The sequence below is a fragment of the Ursus maritimus genome, unplaced genomic scaffold (assembly GCF_017311325.1).
Source record: "Ursus maritimus isolate PB19 unplaced genomic scaffold, ASM1731132v1 scaffold_14, whole genome shotgun sequence".
Lineage (NCBI taxonomy): Eukaryota > Metazoa > Chordata > Mammalia > Carnivora > Ursidae > Ursus > Ursus maritimus.
This window is the reverse complement of record NW_024423786.1, coordinates 52818310-52833016: the sequence shown is the minus strand read 5'-3', so window position 1 is coordinate 52833016 and position 14707 is coordinate 52818310. Positions and strand designations below refer to the sequence as shown.

At 53.2% G+C, this 14707-nt stretch overlaps 1 protein-coding gene across 1 annotated transcript in view; it reads right to left on the bottom strand.

The window, feature by feature from the left end:
* Window positions 1-3031: 3031 nt before the first annotated feature.
* C3 (complement C3) overlaps window positions 3032-14707 on the bottom strand; it is a 36286-nt gene continuing 24610 nt past the window's right edge. Inside the window, exons 25-41 of the mRNA XM_040629474.1 lie at window positions 14520-14595; window positions 14069-14228; window positions 13082-13180; window positions 11305-11461; window positions 9643-9806; window positions 8655-8813; window positions 8448-8507; window positions 8235-8325; window positions 8064-8115; window positions 6520-6607; window positions 6329-6418; window positions 4652-4757; window positions 4352-4441; window positions 4136-4216; window positions 3537-3620; window positions 3316-3451; window positions 3032-3214 (exon numbers count right to left, since the gene is read on the bottom strand). Coding sequence (XP_040485408.1) covers window positions 3073-3214; window positions 3316-3451; window positions 3537-3620; window positions 4136-4216; window positions 4352-4441; window positions 4652-4757; window positions 6329-6418; window positions 6520-6607; window positions 8064-8115; window positions 8235-8325; window positions 8448-8507; window positions 8655-8813; window positions 9643-9806; window positions 11305-11461; window positions 13082-13180; window positions 14069-14228; window positions 14520-14595 — 1835 coding nt within the window. The 3' untranslated portion in view covers window positions 3032-3072. The remainder of the gene's footprint in view (window positions 3215-3315; window positions 3452-3536; window positions 3621-4135; window positions 4217-4351; window positions 4442-4651; window positions 4758-6328; window positions 6419-6519; window positions 6608-8063; window positions 8116-8234; window positions 8326-8447; window positions 8508-8654; window positions 8814-9642; window positions 9807-11304; window positions 11462-13081; window positions 13181-14068; window positions 14229-14519; window positions 14596-14707) is intronic.

The window sequence follows — 14707 nt, the reverse complement described above, 5'->3', positions numbered from 1 at the left end:
CCCCCCCCCCCCCCCCCCCCCCCCCCCGCCCCAGTGTAAGGGCGTCTTGTTACAGCGGCTGACCCGCCATTCTGGCTCATTCTCATTGCGGTTTCCAGCTCCACTCTCTCTTTTCCTCTTGCCACCTCATAATTCATTTTCTGCCCTCTTCCTACTGTGAGGTTGCTATTTTATTTTATTTTATTTTATTTTATTTTATTTTATTTATTTTATTTTATTTTTTCATGGAGGCAATATTCACATCACATAAAACTAACCATTTTAAAGTGAGCGGACTTAGGACATTTCCAACGTGGGGCAACTCCATCCAGTCCGCAGACGTGTCTCAGTGCCTCGAAAGATAAGCCCCTTCCATGAGGCAGCCACTCCCCACCCCCCAGGCCTCCCGCCCCCTGGCAACCACTAGTCAGCTTTCCTGCTCTGTGGAGTCACCTGTTCGGGACATTCCAGATATTTCATAGACGTGGAAACATGCAATATGTGGTCTTCCGTGTCTGCCTTCTTTCACTGTCATGTTTTCAAGTTTCGTCCACGTCATAGTGTGTGCCAGCGCTCCCTTCCGTTTTAGGGCTGAGGAATGTTCCAGTGTACGGACGCATCACATTTCGCTTTGCCCGAAGTTCACACTGAGGGATGTTTCAGTCGTTTCCACCCTTTGGCTACCGCGCAAAGTGCGGCTATGAGCATGCGTGCGGGCGTGTCTGTCTGGGTACCAGTTCCAAGTCTTTGGGTACATAGCTAGGATTGGAGCTGCTGCCATCGGCTTTTTAAACACATAGACCAGCCTTCATCTCTCCCCTGCTTAAAATCTTGCGGTGGCTTCCCACTGAGCGCCCAGGGGGTTAACCAATTACGCCCTGTGGGCCAAATCCAGCCAGCCCCTCGTCTGCACAGGAGCAGCTCTCAGGAGAAAGCACTTCAGCGAGCTGCAGATGCCCACCGGGGGTGTCTTCCTCTGCTTGCTCCCCACTTTGCTCCCAGTGTCCACCTCCCTGACCCACAGCCAACATCGCATCACCTTCCATGGCCTGTGCCGCCATGGAGAGAATCCCAAGCAGACTCTGCGCTGAGCACGGACCCCAACGTGGGGCTCGATCTCACGACCCTGACATCGTGACCTGAGCTGAAATCAAGAGTCGGATGCTTAACCAACTGAGCCACCCAGGCACCCCTGTCTATCTATTCTATCATCTATCTATCTATCTATCATCTATCGATCTATCACCATCTATCTATCTACACACACACAATTTAAGGAATTAGCTTGTTTGTTTTTTTTGTTTTGTTTTGTTTTGTTTTTAAGCAGGCTCCACACCCAACGTGGGGCTTGAACTCGTGACCCTGAGATCAACAGTCGCATGCTCTACTGACTGAGCCAGCCAGGAACCCTAGGAATTGACTCATGTGACTGTAGGGTTTAGCAAGTCCAAAACCCACAGGACAAGCCAGTAGGCTGAAGATTCAGTTAAGAGTTGATGCTACAGTCTTGAGTCTAAGGGCTAGAAACTCAGGCAGAACTTCTATGCTGCTATCTTGAATTCCTTCCTCCTCAGGAAACTTCTTTTTCCTTCTGCCCTTCAACTGATTGGACGAGGCCCACCCACATTATCAAGTGTAGCCTGCAAGTCAATTGACTTTAGGTGTGAATCACATCTAAAAAATACCTACCTGGCAACATTTACACTAAACCATGGCCTAGCTAGGTTGACCCAGAAAATGGCTATTATTGGATCTCATGACTATACTGGGGGCCCCACGGTAGGCGAGTACTCTCATATTGCCCTGTTATGCTTTCCTCTCTGGACATCCTCACTGTCTGCTGTCCTTAGAATGTCAGTTTCAAAGACCCTGTCTGCGCTCCAATAAAACAACACCCCATGGGCTAAGGAAAGGGAGAAAAGGAATCCCAGGGCAGAAGAAAGGGGAAATAAGCAAGAAAAGAAATGAGAAGAAAGACATCAAGGTGGGTGGGCAGGTCGGCTGGCGCACCTAGTGAGTGATGAGGACTTTTGAGGGCCCCTTCGGTGGAGGTCCCTGCCTATCAGGGCGGGTGTGTGTGTGGTGTGGTGGCCGTGAGACTATTTCCCCCAGTTACCCCGTATTCCTGAAATCAGGAGGTGGGGTTTACAGGACCTGCGAATCTTAAGGGAAAGGGGCTGAGAAGGGGGCGACAGCGAAGCTCAGGGCTTTCCCGGTGATCACATCTAGAGCCAGGGAATGGACCCCGCCCTCCAGAACGCTAGCGGCGAACTAATCCAAAGAGGCATCTAGGACCCCAGCTCCCCCCGGCGGCCAGTGAGGCCCTTCGCCTGTGGCTGCTGCCCTCCGCAGCTCTGGGGATGCTGTGACCACAATGCCCCCGCACTCCCCCTCTTGATCGCTGACTCAGACCTTCCCTTTCGCTCGCTCGCTTGCTCACTCACGCGGAGCTCCAGCGGACACGTGGCCGGGCCTGCCCCCTACCGCCCCCTCCTGGACACCGCAGCCCCAAGCGGAACGCAGGCGGGGAGCAAACGGAGCTGCGCGCGAGCTGCAGGTGAGGGGCAAAAGGGAGGAAGGTGAGAACAGGTGAGGACGCAGGTGGGGAGGCAGGTGGAAAGAAAGCTAGGGGAGCGTATGGGTAAGAGAGCTGGTAAAGATACAGGCAAGCCTGCAGTCGGAGGTGTAGGCGTGGGCCAGGTGACAATGCCAAAAATGCAGGGGCATACCACCCAGGGCGTGGGTGGCCACAGGTGAAGATTCAGATGACAATACTGGTAAGGACGCAGGTGAGGTTCCGGCAGGGGGCAGGTAAGCAAGCAGGTGTGCCCTCAGGGGAAGGGGCAGCGAGCTGCTGGTGAGAGCCCACGCAGGGCTGGGGCGGAGGAGCTGGGGAGATGCAGGAGCGGATGAGGGGGGTGCATGCCCCCGGGGGGGGGGGAGAAGGACACCCTGCAGGTGACGGCAGGAGGGAACCAGGTGCGGCTTCAGGATGGGGACTCCCAGCTGCCTCTTTCCCTCTCAAAGACCTTCGCACGTGGGGGGACACATGGCACACAACTGCGGCTTTATTGTGGGGACCGTGGGGGGGGCTCAGTTGGGACAGCCAAAGACAATCATGTCCTCCGTGAAGCTGGCTAAGTCGCGGCACTGTTTCTCATTCTCCTCGTCCTGGCATTCCTCGGCCTCGGGCCACAGCTCCACCCACGTGTCCTTCCCGATGATGTAGCTGATGCTGGGGGTGGGGGGAGGCAGGACGGGTCAGGGGCGGGGCCGCGGGCAGGGTGGGCAGGGTGGGCAGGGGCGACCCTGGGCAGGCAGCGGGCTGGCACTCACTTGGGTTTCTCTCCCCACAGGTCGGAGGACACGCCCCACATGAGGTAGTGTTTCCCCTCCTGCAGCTTCAGCGCTTCCCTGCACTTAATGTGGCTGATGAACCTGCGTTCCTGGGCGACCCGAACCTCGTCCGAGCCTGGAGGGGAGGCCAGGGGGCTGAGCGGGCCGCAGGGAACGGGCAGGCGGGGGTGCAAGGGCGGAGGACAGAGCGCAGGGCTCACCTGATTTGATGATCTGCTCGATGACCATGATGTAGTCGTCAAAGTCGTCCGAGGGCTCCTTCCTGAGGAGCCGGGTCTTGTACACTGCAGGGGGAGGGGAGGAGGGCCGCAGGGGTCACCCTGCCCCGCAAGCGCACCTGGGCACGGGCCCCCCGCCCAAGCAGATACGTGCAGGATCACGGCCAGTCCCGCGACAGTCCCTGCCCCCCGGGAACCTACCCGCCACACGCGATCCCACACACAGCCACGCACGAGCACAGCGCTAGGCACGACCACGCCTACTCCTGCCCACTGCCTCCTGCACCCGGGGTCTCAGATCGCCGCGGCTTGGCACAGCTACAACCCCGCAGTCACACATGGCTCCCAGCATGCGACCTCACCCACTCGGGCACACAGCCAGCCCGCTCATAACCGTGGCTCCCATGCAATCACGGCCCCTCACACACATTTACACACACACACACACACGTTGCCCGCACCAGCGGCCTGGAGGACAGCCAGTCTCACACGCAACCACGGCCATGAACAGGCTCACATGCACAACCACAGCCACACACACTGTTGTTCGCACCCGCTCCCACGTGCGTGCACCCGCTCACCATAGTCTACGCCCGGCTCACAGGCCTTGTCCAGCCGGTACTCTGGGGTGACCTTGTCCACCTGGTGCATGAAGCAGTTCTCTGCGGGGCGGAGGAGTGGGGGGCACGGTTACAGCCCACGTCTCCTCCTGGGCCCGTCCCTCTGGGTGCGGTCTCCCGCGCTCAGGTGGGGGACCCGGTGGGTGTGGCCACCCTTCCCGGCCCCTTCGCGCCCACCCTCAGCACAGCGGCACATGTCCTGGTGGCAGAGCTTGCTCAGCAGCCCATCTTCTTTCTCTGGGTGGTAGAACCGGACGCAATTCTCATCTGCGGGCAGAGTGGTGCGGAGGGGTCAGAGGGCTAGGGCCTCCGGCCCAGAGAGCTGGGGGCTCCGATTCCCAATTCCAGTCCCTCAGATCTGGAGGTGGCGGGTCCCCAACACCGCGACTCCCACCTTTCAGATCCCCAGGACCCTCAAACCCCCAACTTTCAGATCCCTGGGACCCTCAAACCCCAGGTCCTAGGTCGGCCGCTCACCCAGGTTGTAATAGGAGTACACCCTGACCGATCCAGGCTGGACCAGCCCCACGTTGAAGTACTGGTGCACTTTGAAGGATATGCAGTCCTCGTGCGTGTGGGAGATCTGCGGGGAAGGAGGAGGCCAGTCAGCGGGACGACACGGAGGGAGCCCAGCATGGGTACCGGGGTTTGGAGACAATGAAGGATCAAGGTGGGATAGGGGTGGGGTGGGTGGAAGGAGGAAGAGGAGGCTCGCCGAAAGATTTATGAGCACTTCAACCAATCCCTGTTCTGTTTCTCCAGGGCTCGGAGCGGGATTGTGCTTGTCAGCTTCCTTCCTCACAAGTATGGCCACGTGACTGAGCTCCGGCCAACGGACTGCTATCTAGGTCCGTAAAGACATTCCACCGTTAACGATACTGAGTGGTATATTTGAAAGTTGCTCGGATGCCCGGGTGGCTCAGCTGGTTAAGCGTCTGCCTTCTGCTCGGGTCATGATCTCAGGGTCCTGAGATCGAGCCCCGTATTGGGCTCCTTGCTCAGCGGGAAGCCTGCTTCTCCCTCTCCTTCCCACTTGTGCTCTTTCTTGCTATCTCTGTCTCTGTCTCTCTCTCAAATACATAAATAAAATCTTAAAAAAAAAACATCTGTGAGGTAATGGATGTGTTATGTAACTTCATTGTGGTGATCATTTCCCAATATACGCATACATCGAATCATTATGTTATACACCTCACACTTACACTATGTTATATGTTAGTCACATCTTGTTAAAGCTGAAAAAATAAAGAAAGAGAGAGAGAGAGAAAAAGAAATAGATACACATATGTATGTGTATGTGACAGGTGTATTTGGAGGAAAAGGCTAACAGTGAATTCGCGTAGAACTGCGGAACTGTGTTCTATTGCTCTGCAATTTCCCTGTAAGGTTGGAATTATATAAAAATTTAAATGTACAAAAATTAAAATACAAGAAAACGTCAATGCCCGTCTCATGCACAATCCTCTTTTCTTCTAGAAAGAACGGGTCCAGCAGATGACTCTAAGGGTCTAGGGATTGGAGCCCCAAGAGGGAAGGCACATGGATCCCTGAGTGACTGTGTGGAGCAGAAGGACCTTTCCTTAACCTCCTACCCCAACTGGACTTGGCCTGAGTGAGAAACACAAGTCTCCTGTGTTGGGATCCCCATATTCTTGGGAGTTTTTTATTATAGTAGCTAGTGTTGCTGATGCTGACTGATATGGGGTGAGGGGCATTGGGACTTAGCAGGGAGAATATGAAGATAGCAAAGCGGGAAGGCCTAAGGAGGGCAGAGGAGGAAGCTCAAGTCCTGTTGGAGATGAAGAGAGTGAGAGGTCAGATGGAGAGCTAAGAAGAAGAGAGAGAAATGACAGGGGATGGGGAGCGAGGGAAATTCTTGTTCATCACCGAGCTCTTGGTTTTTTAAGCCAAAGTGGCTCTTTCCAGTGGTTGTTGAAGACTCTGATGGGAAGAAGTTGGAGGAAGCAAGCATAAACTGAGGTTGGAACATGAGTGGTCGGAAGGTAGGGATGACCTGGGGGGACCACCTCATTCCACGTACCCCTTCCTCCACCACCCAACAGCAGGTACCGCATTTCCCCTAGCCTGGGCCTGGCCTGACCCAGAAGAAGGCCAGCCAGGTAGAAGTCAGGTCCCCGTCGAAGCCTTCCTTACCTTCTCCAGGTAGATGATGAGGGTGTTCTTACTGGAGAAGGCCTTATTCAGCTCATACTTAGAGATGTATTTCTCAACACCGATGCTCAACTGCGGAAGGACAGGACTTGTGAAAATCCTCCTTAGTCTTCTTCTAGACCCCAGGGTTCTTTCCACTGATCCTGGCCCCCAAACCCACAAGCCCTTCATACCCCGTCGAGGTCAGCAAGGTCAGGAGAAAAGCCAGTCATCATGGATACATCCAGGATCGACATGGTAGCATCCTGGTCTCCCAGGTACCTGAATGGGGGCAGAGAGAGGACAATTGGGTCCCAGGGTGGAGTCAGCCCTGAGGGTCATTTCCTGGACAAGGGGTGTCTGATCAGAGACTGAGGTTCCTGGTTCCCACAGAGCAGCATAGAGGGATATCAGATTTTAGGAAACATTCCCAAAGGGAATAATGGAAAGGCAGTGTAATGGTCAAGGAGACTAATAGCTCAGGCTCTAGAGCCCAATTGCATGGGTTCAAATCCCAGCTCTACATGACATTTGATGAGTCACTTGCCTCTACATGCCTCAGGTCTTCTAGAAAATAAAGACAAGAAAATGTTACCATGGTCTAGCTCAATAACACCAGGGTACAGTAATCACAATTGCACAAAGTACAAATCTTGTTTCTAGCCCTTCAGTCCACCAATCACTGTGCAAGTAACAGATGCACATCACAGTCAATGACCAATCACGTCACTTCTTTCAAAGTCTGTCGGTGCTGGGTCACTGAGCAGCCATTATTCAGTTCATGCACTGATAGCAAGGTGTGTGGTCGTGTTAATTCTTTATCTGCCAGCGATCAACCCACCTGACGTTTTGCAAAAATGAGTCACTGAAAGAGGGAACTAACCAACAAAGATGAAAGCATGGCAGAGAAATGAAGACTGGTAACACTGGAAGTAATACTTGAATAGCACATAAATGGAGTTAGAGAAGAAAGAGCGGGCTGTGGGAACGTCGCCCCTGCTGCCATCAGGGAGGCCGGCTATGCAGCGGGAGGCACCTGGGGAAGGCGAGCCCATCAACATAAACGAGAAGAATGGCTGTGACCAAAGGATGCTGCTCTCCCAGAGGAAGTGACACCAGCAGAGACGCCGGCCATAACTCTTGGGTATCTTGTGACACTGGCCACTCGAAGGATTAAGTGTTGGAAGCTGACCTACCTCAGAAGGGAACGTGACAATTCACTATGTCATAGGAAGGATGCCTGCTTTATCCATACCCTAAGTTATACAAAGAGGAGGAAGGAGGTGCTTTGGAACCACAGTACTTTTGACACGTGTTTTACAAAGGAGAAAAAAAAAAATCACTTGCATCTCAACGTTCTAATGTTTTCATTTACAGCATACTAAACGAATACTCGTCTTACTGTCATTTTCATTTCTTTATACTTTTACAATTGGCAGTATGAGAGTTTTTGATGTTGCGATAAATTACTTGAAAGGCCATGGACCAATTGTAACTTCCGCCACTGATCGTTGAGATTGTTCGCACAGTCTCAGCCTACGTGGCCACTGCTAGTCTCAGACTGCCATGCACAGTGAGGACTGTGCCTGCGGCATCCAGCTCCAGGGGAGACTTAAGACAATGCCAGATGCACAGTGCCATCCTGGAAGGGGTTGGTACCACAGATATTATTTGTGAGAAGTCTTGTGATAGACAGAGGAATGGCCAAGGTGACCCCCGGTGAGCCATCATCCCTTACCTGGTACAGATGTTAAGAATCATGGTGCTCTTGGCATCCTGAGGCCTCTTGACTAGAAACACAGAAGACAGAGGAATGGGAGGGGGGTCCCTGGGTCCCAACTCAGGAGGGGGGCAGGCAATAGAATGGGGCTGGGGGAAGGGTAACAGGTAGGGTCTTCACTCCCTTTACCATCTTCAAGGGCTCGTTGTATGTCAACCCTGAGGTCAAATTTCTTGCAGGACGCTTGGTTTTTGAGCTTGGCGTAGTACATTGTCACCACCTGGTGAGATAGTGGGGGCGATGAAGCGTCAGCGCACTTGAGTTGAGAAGGAGAGGGTCCGTCTGGGGCAGAGGGGTCGAGAGAAAGTGGTGGCCCAGCAGGTGTGCGCTCCTGCTCCTTACCGACAAGGTACCTTCTCCTTTTCCTCGAGCTGTTACTTCGAAATTCTCATTTCTCTTGGTCTGCAGGGAGCAGGGAGAGAGAAGAGAGGATGTTGAGAACCAAGCCTTCCCCTGGCTGCAACAATCATCTGCTCTCCCTCCTGCCTCGGGCAAACCCTGGCTGGTGTGGAGGGTGACAGCAAGGAGGGTTTGGCTAGGCAGCTCTACCTCTTCTGACCGCAGGAGGCTAGCAGATTCCCAGAGGATGACGTGCTTGATGACAGAGTTTCGGCTGGGCAGTTTGATGGACACCTCCAGGTTCAGGTCCTTGTGGTGAGGGACATCCTTCTGGTATTGGGCCAAGGCTTGGAATACCATGAAGGTGGCCTAGAACCCATGAGAGAGGAAGAGACTCAGATCAGAGGGAGGGGGCACTGAGACTGTAGCCTAGGACCCCTCCCCCCCAGAGAGGGTAAGGATGAGACTGGGGGTTGTTAGACACCGAGGATATGCTCTAGATTCTCCAAGGGACAGAGGCTTAGACCAGAGCCTGGAGACACTGAGAACATGTCTAGAATCCACCAGAAATTGCAGGCATGAGACTGAGGCTGTAGTAACACTGAGAATGTGGCCCAGTCTGATCCAGAGGAGAGTCTAAGACAAGAGTTTGGAGTCACTGAGGATGTGTTTAGAACCCACTCGTGAAAAAAGAATGAAGTTGGAGCCTGGGGTCACTGAACATATGATCTAGAATCCAAAAAGGATACTGAAAATATGACTGACAGCTCGCTAGGAAGAAAGGGGATCAAACTGGAATCTGAGGTTATTGAAACCATGGCCTAGAACCCACCAGGGAGAGAAATGCTGGGAGTCTGGTGGAGCTAAGAACCTGGTCTAGAACCCACAGAAAGACAAGCTAACACGGAGCCTGGTGGAGCTGAGAACCTGGTCTAGAACCCACGGGAAGACAAGCTAACATGGAGCCTGGTGGAGCTGAGAATGGGGTCTACATAACAGGAGGCTCAGAACACAGCTTGGGACATTGAAAATGTAGTCTAGAACCCACAGGTGGGTTCGCAACTGAAAAAGTGTGATCTCTCAAACCCACTCCAGCCATTCTGGCTTGTGGGGCAGAAGGACTGCCCGTCTTGGTCAGGCCAGTGGGAGGCCAGAGGAGGTAGGCATGCAGGTGCCTGGGGGACATGGGGTCACTTGCCTGGGTCGAGCCATAGCCACCTCCGTAGTATCTTTGCTCATTGAGCCAGCGCACGACCGGAGGTGCAGAGTCGAAGTCTTTGAGCAGCAGCAGGGCCAGGAGTGCATAGGATGTGGCCTCCACACTGTAGAGCTTCTGGCCAGGCTCCTCCCAGCGCTCCCTGTCTGCGGAGAGAACCCCCATCCCGCCCCCCATGCTCACTGCTCTGTCCGGCCTGGAGATGGCTCAGAGAAAGCTCAGAAGAAGACTCCCCCTAGAGTTCTTGGGGTTCAAGTATCCTGGCTGGCATCCAAGGCCCTCAATCTGCTGGCTCCTGCCTCACTCTCTTCCCTCATTAACCTTCACTCTTCCACTTAACTTCTCCACAGCAGCCCCACTGATCTCCGGGAGAGTCCCTAAACTTCCCACGCTCATTCTTACTCCCGAGTCTTTTGATATTCCGTTCCCTCTACTTGGAGCACCTTTTCTCCACTTACTGCTGTTAATCCCATCCTGCACAATCTGGCTTCCATGGCACCCCAAGACTGGGTGACAGACCCCTGCCCTTCTTTCTGTCTCTCAAAACATCCCGTGCTCTCCTGCCCCAGCATTATGATGTCCTATAGCAATCTACTAACTCGTTTCTTTCCTCAACTGGAGCGTGAGGCCATGATGGCAGGGGCTATGCTGTATTCGCTATGATTCCCAAGCGCCTAAGAAAGTACTTATGGCAGAGATTGTCATTAAGAACCATCCCCTCCTCTTCCTGGGCACACAGTTGGACTACATCTCCCACATATCTTTGCAGGCAAGGATGGCCACGTGACGGAGCTCTGGACAATGGAATGGGCACTAGCAATGATAGGGGCCCCTTCCACTCCTGGTCTACCTCCCTTGCACAGTCCTCCTGACTCTTTCCCCTTCTGCTTGGATGGAGTCGATTCCAAGGACCTGGAGTGGCAGAGCCATGAAAAGATAGAGGCTGGGATCCGGCACCAGTGTATAGAGGAGATCCGTCCATGAACAACAAAATTCTATTTTGATAAACCACTCAGTGTATGGTACATCATGTTTCTTGACATATGTTCCATCAGTCGGTGCAAACCGGGTATAGATCATCGCTGGAACCAATGATTAAGTGCCCACTAGGTGCTAGGGATGTGCTAAACTGCCTATGGCATTATCTTGTCTAATCCTAATGACCCTTGAGATAACGACAATCTTAGGACAACAGCAGTGATAGAGCTCTTACTAGGTGCCAGACCTTCTACCCTGCATTACTTGTTCAATCTTCACAACCACCCTATGATGTAAGTAGCATCTTAAGATGAGGTCCAGAGAGGTTCAGTGACTTGTACAAAGTCACACAGCGAGAACATGGCAGAGTGGGATTTGAATTCGGGTCTGTCTGACGTCAGAGCCCACGTCCTTGCTCCTGGGTCATAGCAGCGCTCAACACGCACTTGTTGCATGAAGGATGCAGTGGACCTTCTTGTGTAGCTTACGATGAGGACTTCTCACACCTCAGAGCTATTCACCCAGCATGGCTTAGCACCATCCACTCCAGCTCGACTTGAAGCTGCCCCTCCCAGCGCAGCTTAGAGCCATGCATGCCAGCTCAAGATGACCGCCCCCAAACCCCAGTCATGCATTCCTCTTTTACCTCGCCAGGCTGCCCCTCACCTTTGGCTGTGCTCAGAAATTTTCTGAGGAGGTCTCCCTCCAGCTTGTCCAGCTGGGCTAGGGCGTAGCCAGCAATGGCCACAGAATATGATCCCTGCAGGTTCTTGTAGTGGGCGGCAAGATACTGTCCGGCCTTATTGATGCTGTTTGGCAGGCTCTATAAGAAAGAGGATCGAGTACTTTGGCAAGGTGCACATTACTGCCACAGAGAGCTGGTAAGAATCACACAAGTACCACTTTCTTAGTACCAGGATGGTTTCTGTCCTTGGGACATATCTGTCTTGGATCTATATCCCCCCCAGCCCCGCGTTTTCCGGACATTTTAGCCACTGTGAGCTGCCTTGTTGCTGAACACCTATGATGTGCCTGGGACAGTTATATACCCAGTGGTATACTGGTAGCCGTTTAAGCTCTCCAGTGTGTGTTAGGGGGTGGGGGAGGAGGGTGGCTGGTTTATAGACTGCCAGTTACTGTGACGTAAATACTCCCACTATGGCCAATTTCAAGCTACCACCATGTCCCTGAACATGGGGTGGAGAAGAGATGTCCCAGATAGGCACTTGTGAGCTAATATGAACCAGATTCAGAGCCCCGCTGGGAATGCCTCTTGTCTGATCACCAGCTTCCTAGCTAACACTTACTATATGCCAGTCTATTTTTATCATCGAGCCTACTGCACAGGTGAGAATACTGAGACCCAGAGAGATGAGGGGGTGGAGGAAGACGTGATGTGCAGTGTTTGTGGATTTTCCTGGTGGCCAATTTCAAACTACTGATGTGGAGGCAGTGAATGCAGAGTTGGGAAGAGGTGGGCAGTGTTAGACAGTATTTTCACCATATAGGTACGTAAACAACCTCGAGATGGATAGATTTACCACAGATAATGACGAAAGGTAATAAAACCATTAGGAAGTGATGAGTTTTGAGTGTTTTTAACCTTTGTTTTTAATGTTTAACATGTGGTCTAATTTACTTACATGTATGTAACTTTATATAGTTTAAATTTTTAAAAATATTTTATTTATTTATTTGAGAGAGTGAGTGAGAAAGAGAGAGCACAGGAGGAGGGGCAGAGGGTGTGGGAGAAGCAGGCTCCCCGCTGAGCAAGGAGCCCACCTGTTGCTGTGTTGTAGTAGAAACTCATCCTGTGGAAGCGGCCATATTTGCCCAGTAAGACCTACTTCCTGGCCTCAGCTGATTGGCCCAGGTGTGATCACCTGACCAGGGTTGAGCCAATCAGAACCATTCCCTGGGACTCTGACAGCCTTGGTCTGGCTGTTTCCCCAAAGGTCGCAGCCAGCCACATTCTGCAGGCAGAGAAAGAGGAATTATTGGGCCCAGAAAGGCCTGCGTTCCCTTAGGCACTAAAGATAACAGCCCCCTCCCCTCCATCTCTTTTCTGGGTTCTAGCTGAGGGAGAAGCAGCAGGCTGAGGGGGCTTTTGTTGACGTTGGCTAAAACTCTCTGAAAATGGTAAAGCCGGCAGAAAGGACCTGCTCTTTGATCTCTTTGTGTCTCAGCTTTCTCTTCTGTAAACTGGGGATAATAAGAGTAGCCTACCTCTTGGGTTCTTACAAGGGTTATAGGACTTAACCATGTGAAGCTCTTAGATGAGAATCTTAGCTAATTACCCCCCAAATGTTGGGTATTATTATGGCCACTGTGGTGGCTGTTATTGCACTGGGGACGACTGAGAATCACCCAAATACAACACCTCACCCTCCAAAGTAGATGTGCCCTGGGTAGGGGAGGAGAGAAGAGGATGGCGGACACTTACGTTGACCTGTCCTTCGCAAATATCTTCAGCCTCTTTCAGTGCAATGAGAACAAAGGCTGTGAGGGACACCTCCTTCTCCTTAGAATCCCGGACGCCACCCTAGAGTAGGAAGCAGGAAACAAGGGCAGGGTCATCAGGGTGTTCCCATTTTGTAACCAATCCCCTGTAGGGTCAGTAGGTCAAGGCAGGGCTGAGTCTCTTCCCAGTGTCTCCTTAGGAGGGCCACTCTCTTCAGTATTCATTCAGCAAATGTTGCTGGTGCTGTGGAGAAGATGGTGGGAAAGAACCAGACACTAGCTCAACCCTCCTGGAGCTTTCCTTATAGCAGGGGAGACAGACACAAACCAACCAGTTCAACAAAAGATATATCATTACAGACTGATGAGTGCTGTGCAAGAGAAGTGGATGTGGCAGTGAGAATGGACAGTGGGAGTGTGACTCAGTTGGGGGAGATCAGGAAAGATGTTGCTGGCGGTGACAGGGGTTAGCATGCCAGGCAGTGGGAACAACATGTGTAAAGGCCCTGTGGCAGGAGAGAGCAAGGCTCCTAGCAGTACAGATGGAGTGTGGATGGGGGTAGGGGGACAGCTTTGAGACTGGACACCCGAAAGGTCAGGCTAAGGCAGTGATTCTCTAACTTATGCACGCATCAGCATCACGGGGGTGAGGGGTGGGTTGTAGAAACCGATTCCTAGGCCCTGCCCCTAAAGTTTCTGATTCCATGCATCTAGAGTCCAGCCTCAAGTTTGAAGGTGATGCTGCTGCTGCTGGCATGGGGATCCCATTTGGGGAACCACAGCTCTGAGGGGTTCTAGGTTTATTTTCAGAGTGAAGGGGGAGGGGCTTTGGTTTTGCACTGGACTCTGAAGGTCTCTGGTCTTTGCAATGGAAGAGCGACACTCCCGGTGAGGGGGTAGTTTTTCTCCTGTCTATCCTGTGACTTTCTGGCGCCCCTTCCTCAGCCTGCCCTGAACCCCTGCCTCTCACAATCATCTCTTGGTGAATCACTGGCCCGTCCTCGCTGAAGATCCCGTCGGGCTTCTGCTTCTCGATGATCAGCCATTTGACCGCCCCACAGAGGACCTGGGCGTCGATGGCGATGAGGTTGGCGGCCAGAGAGAAGACCTTGACCACGTAGGCTGTCAGCCTGAGGGCGGGCACAGAGTGTAAGCCAATCGCCTCCGGGATGCAGAGACTGCCATTCCAGCAAACCAATGAGCAGAGAGGGGCAGGGCCTGGCCGGGCTGGCCCAGCTTCCCCACCTAAGCCAAGACCCAGCCGTAGGAGGCGCTTGACGACCGCAGGCCACTCGGCAGCCCGCAGTGGGCGCCTCGCCTCTGTGGACCGAGGATCCAGAACTGGGCACAGGGCTGTGTGGACGAGGCCCGCCGGCACCACCCCAGGCCGCCCTGCTCTGTGCGGTGCAAGGGAGACTCACCAGGTGCTGGACGCCCGCTTCACGAAGGCAGCGAAGGCCGAGTTAGCTTGTCTGAAGGCCAGCTGCTGGGTGTACCCTGCAGGGAAGCGAGAAGTGTCCCCAGAGGAGCAGGAGATGAGTGGAGGGGGTGCCTGGCATGGGTATGCCAGGAAGGGAGGGGCTTAAGGGACAGGGGTTCAGAGAGGAAA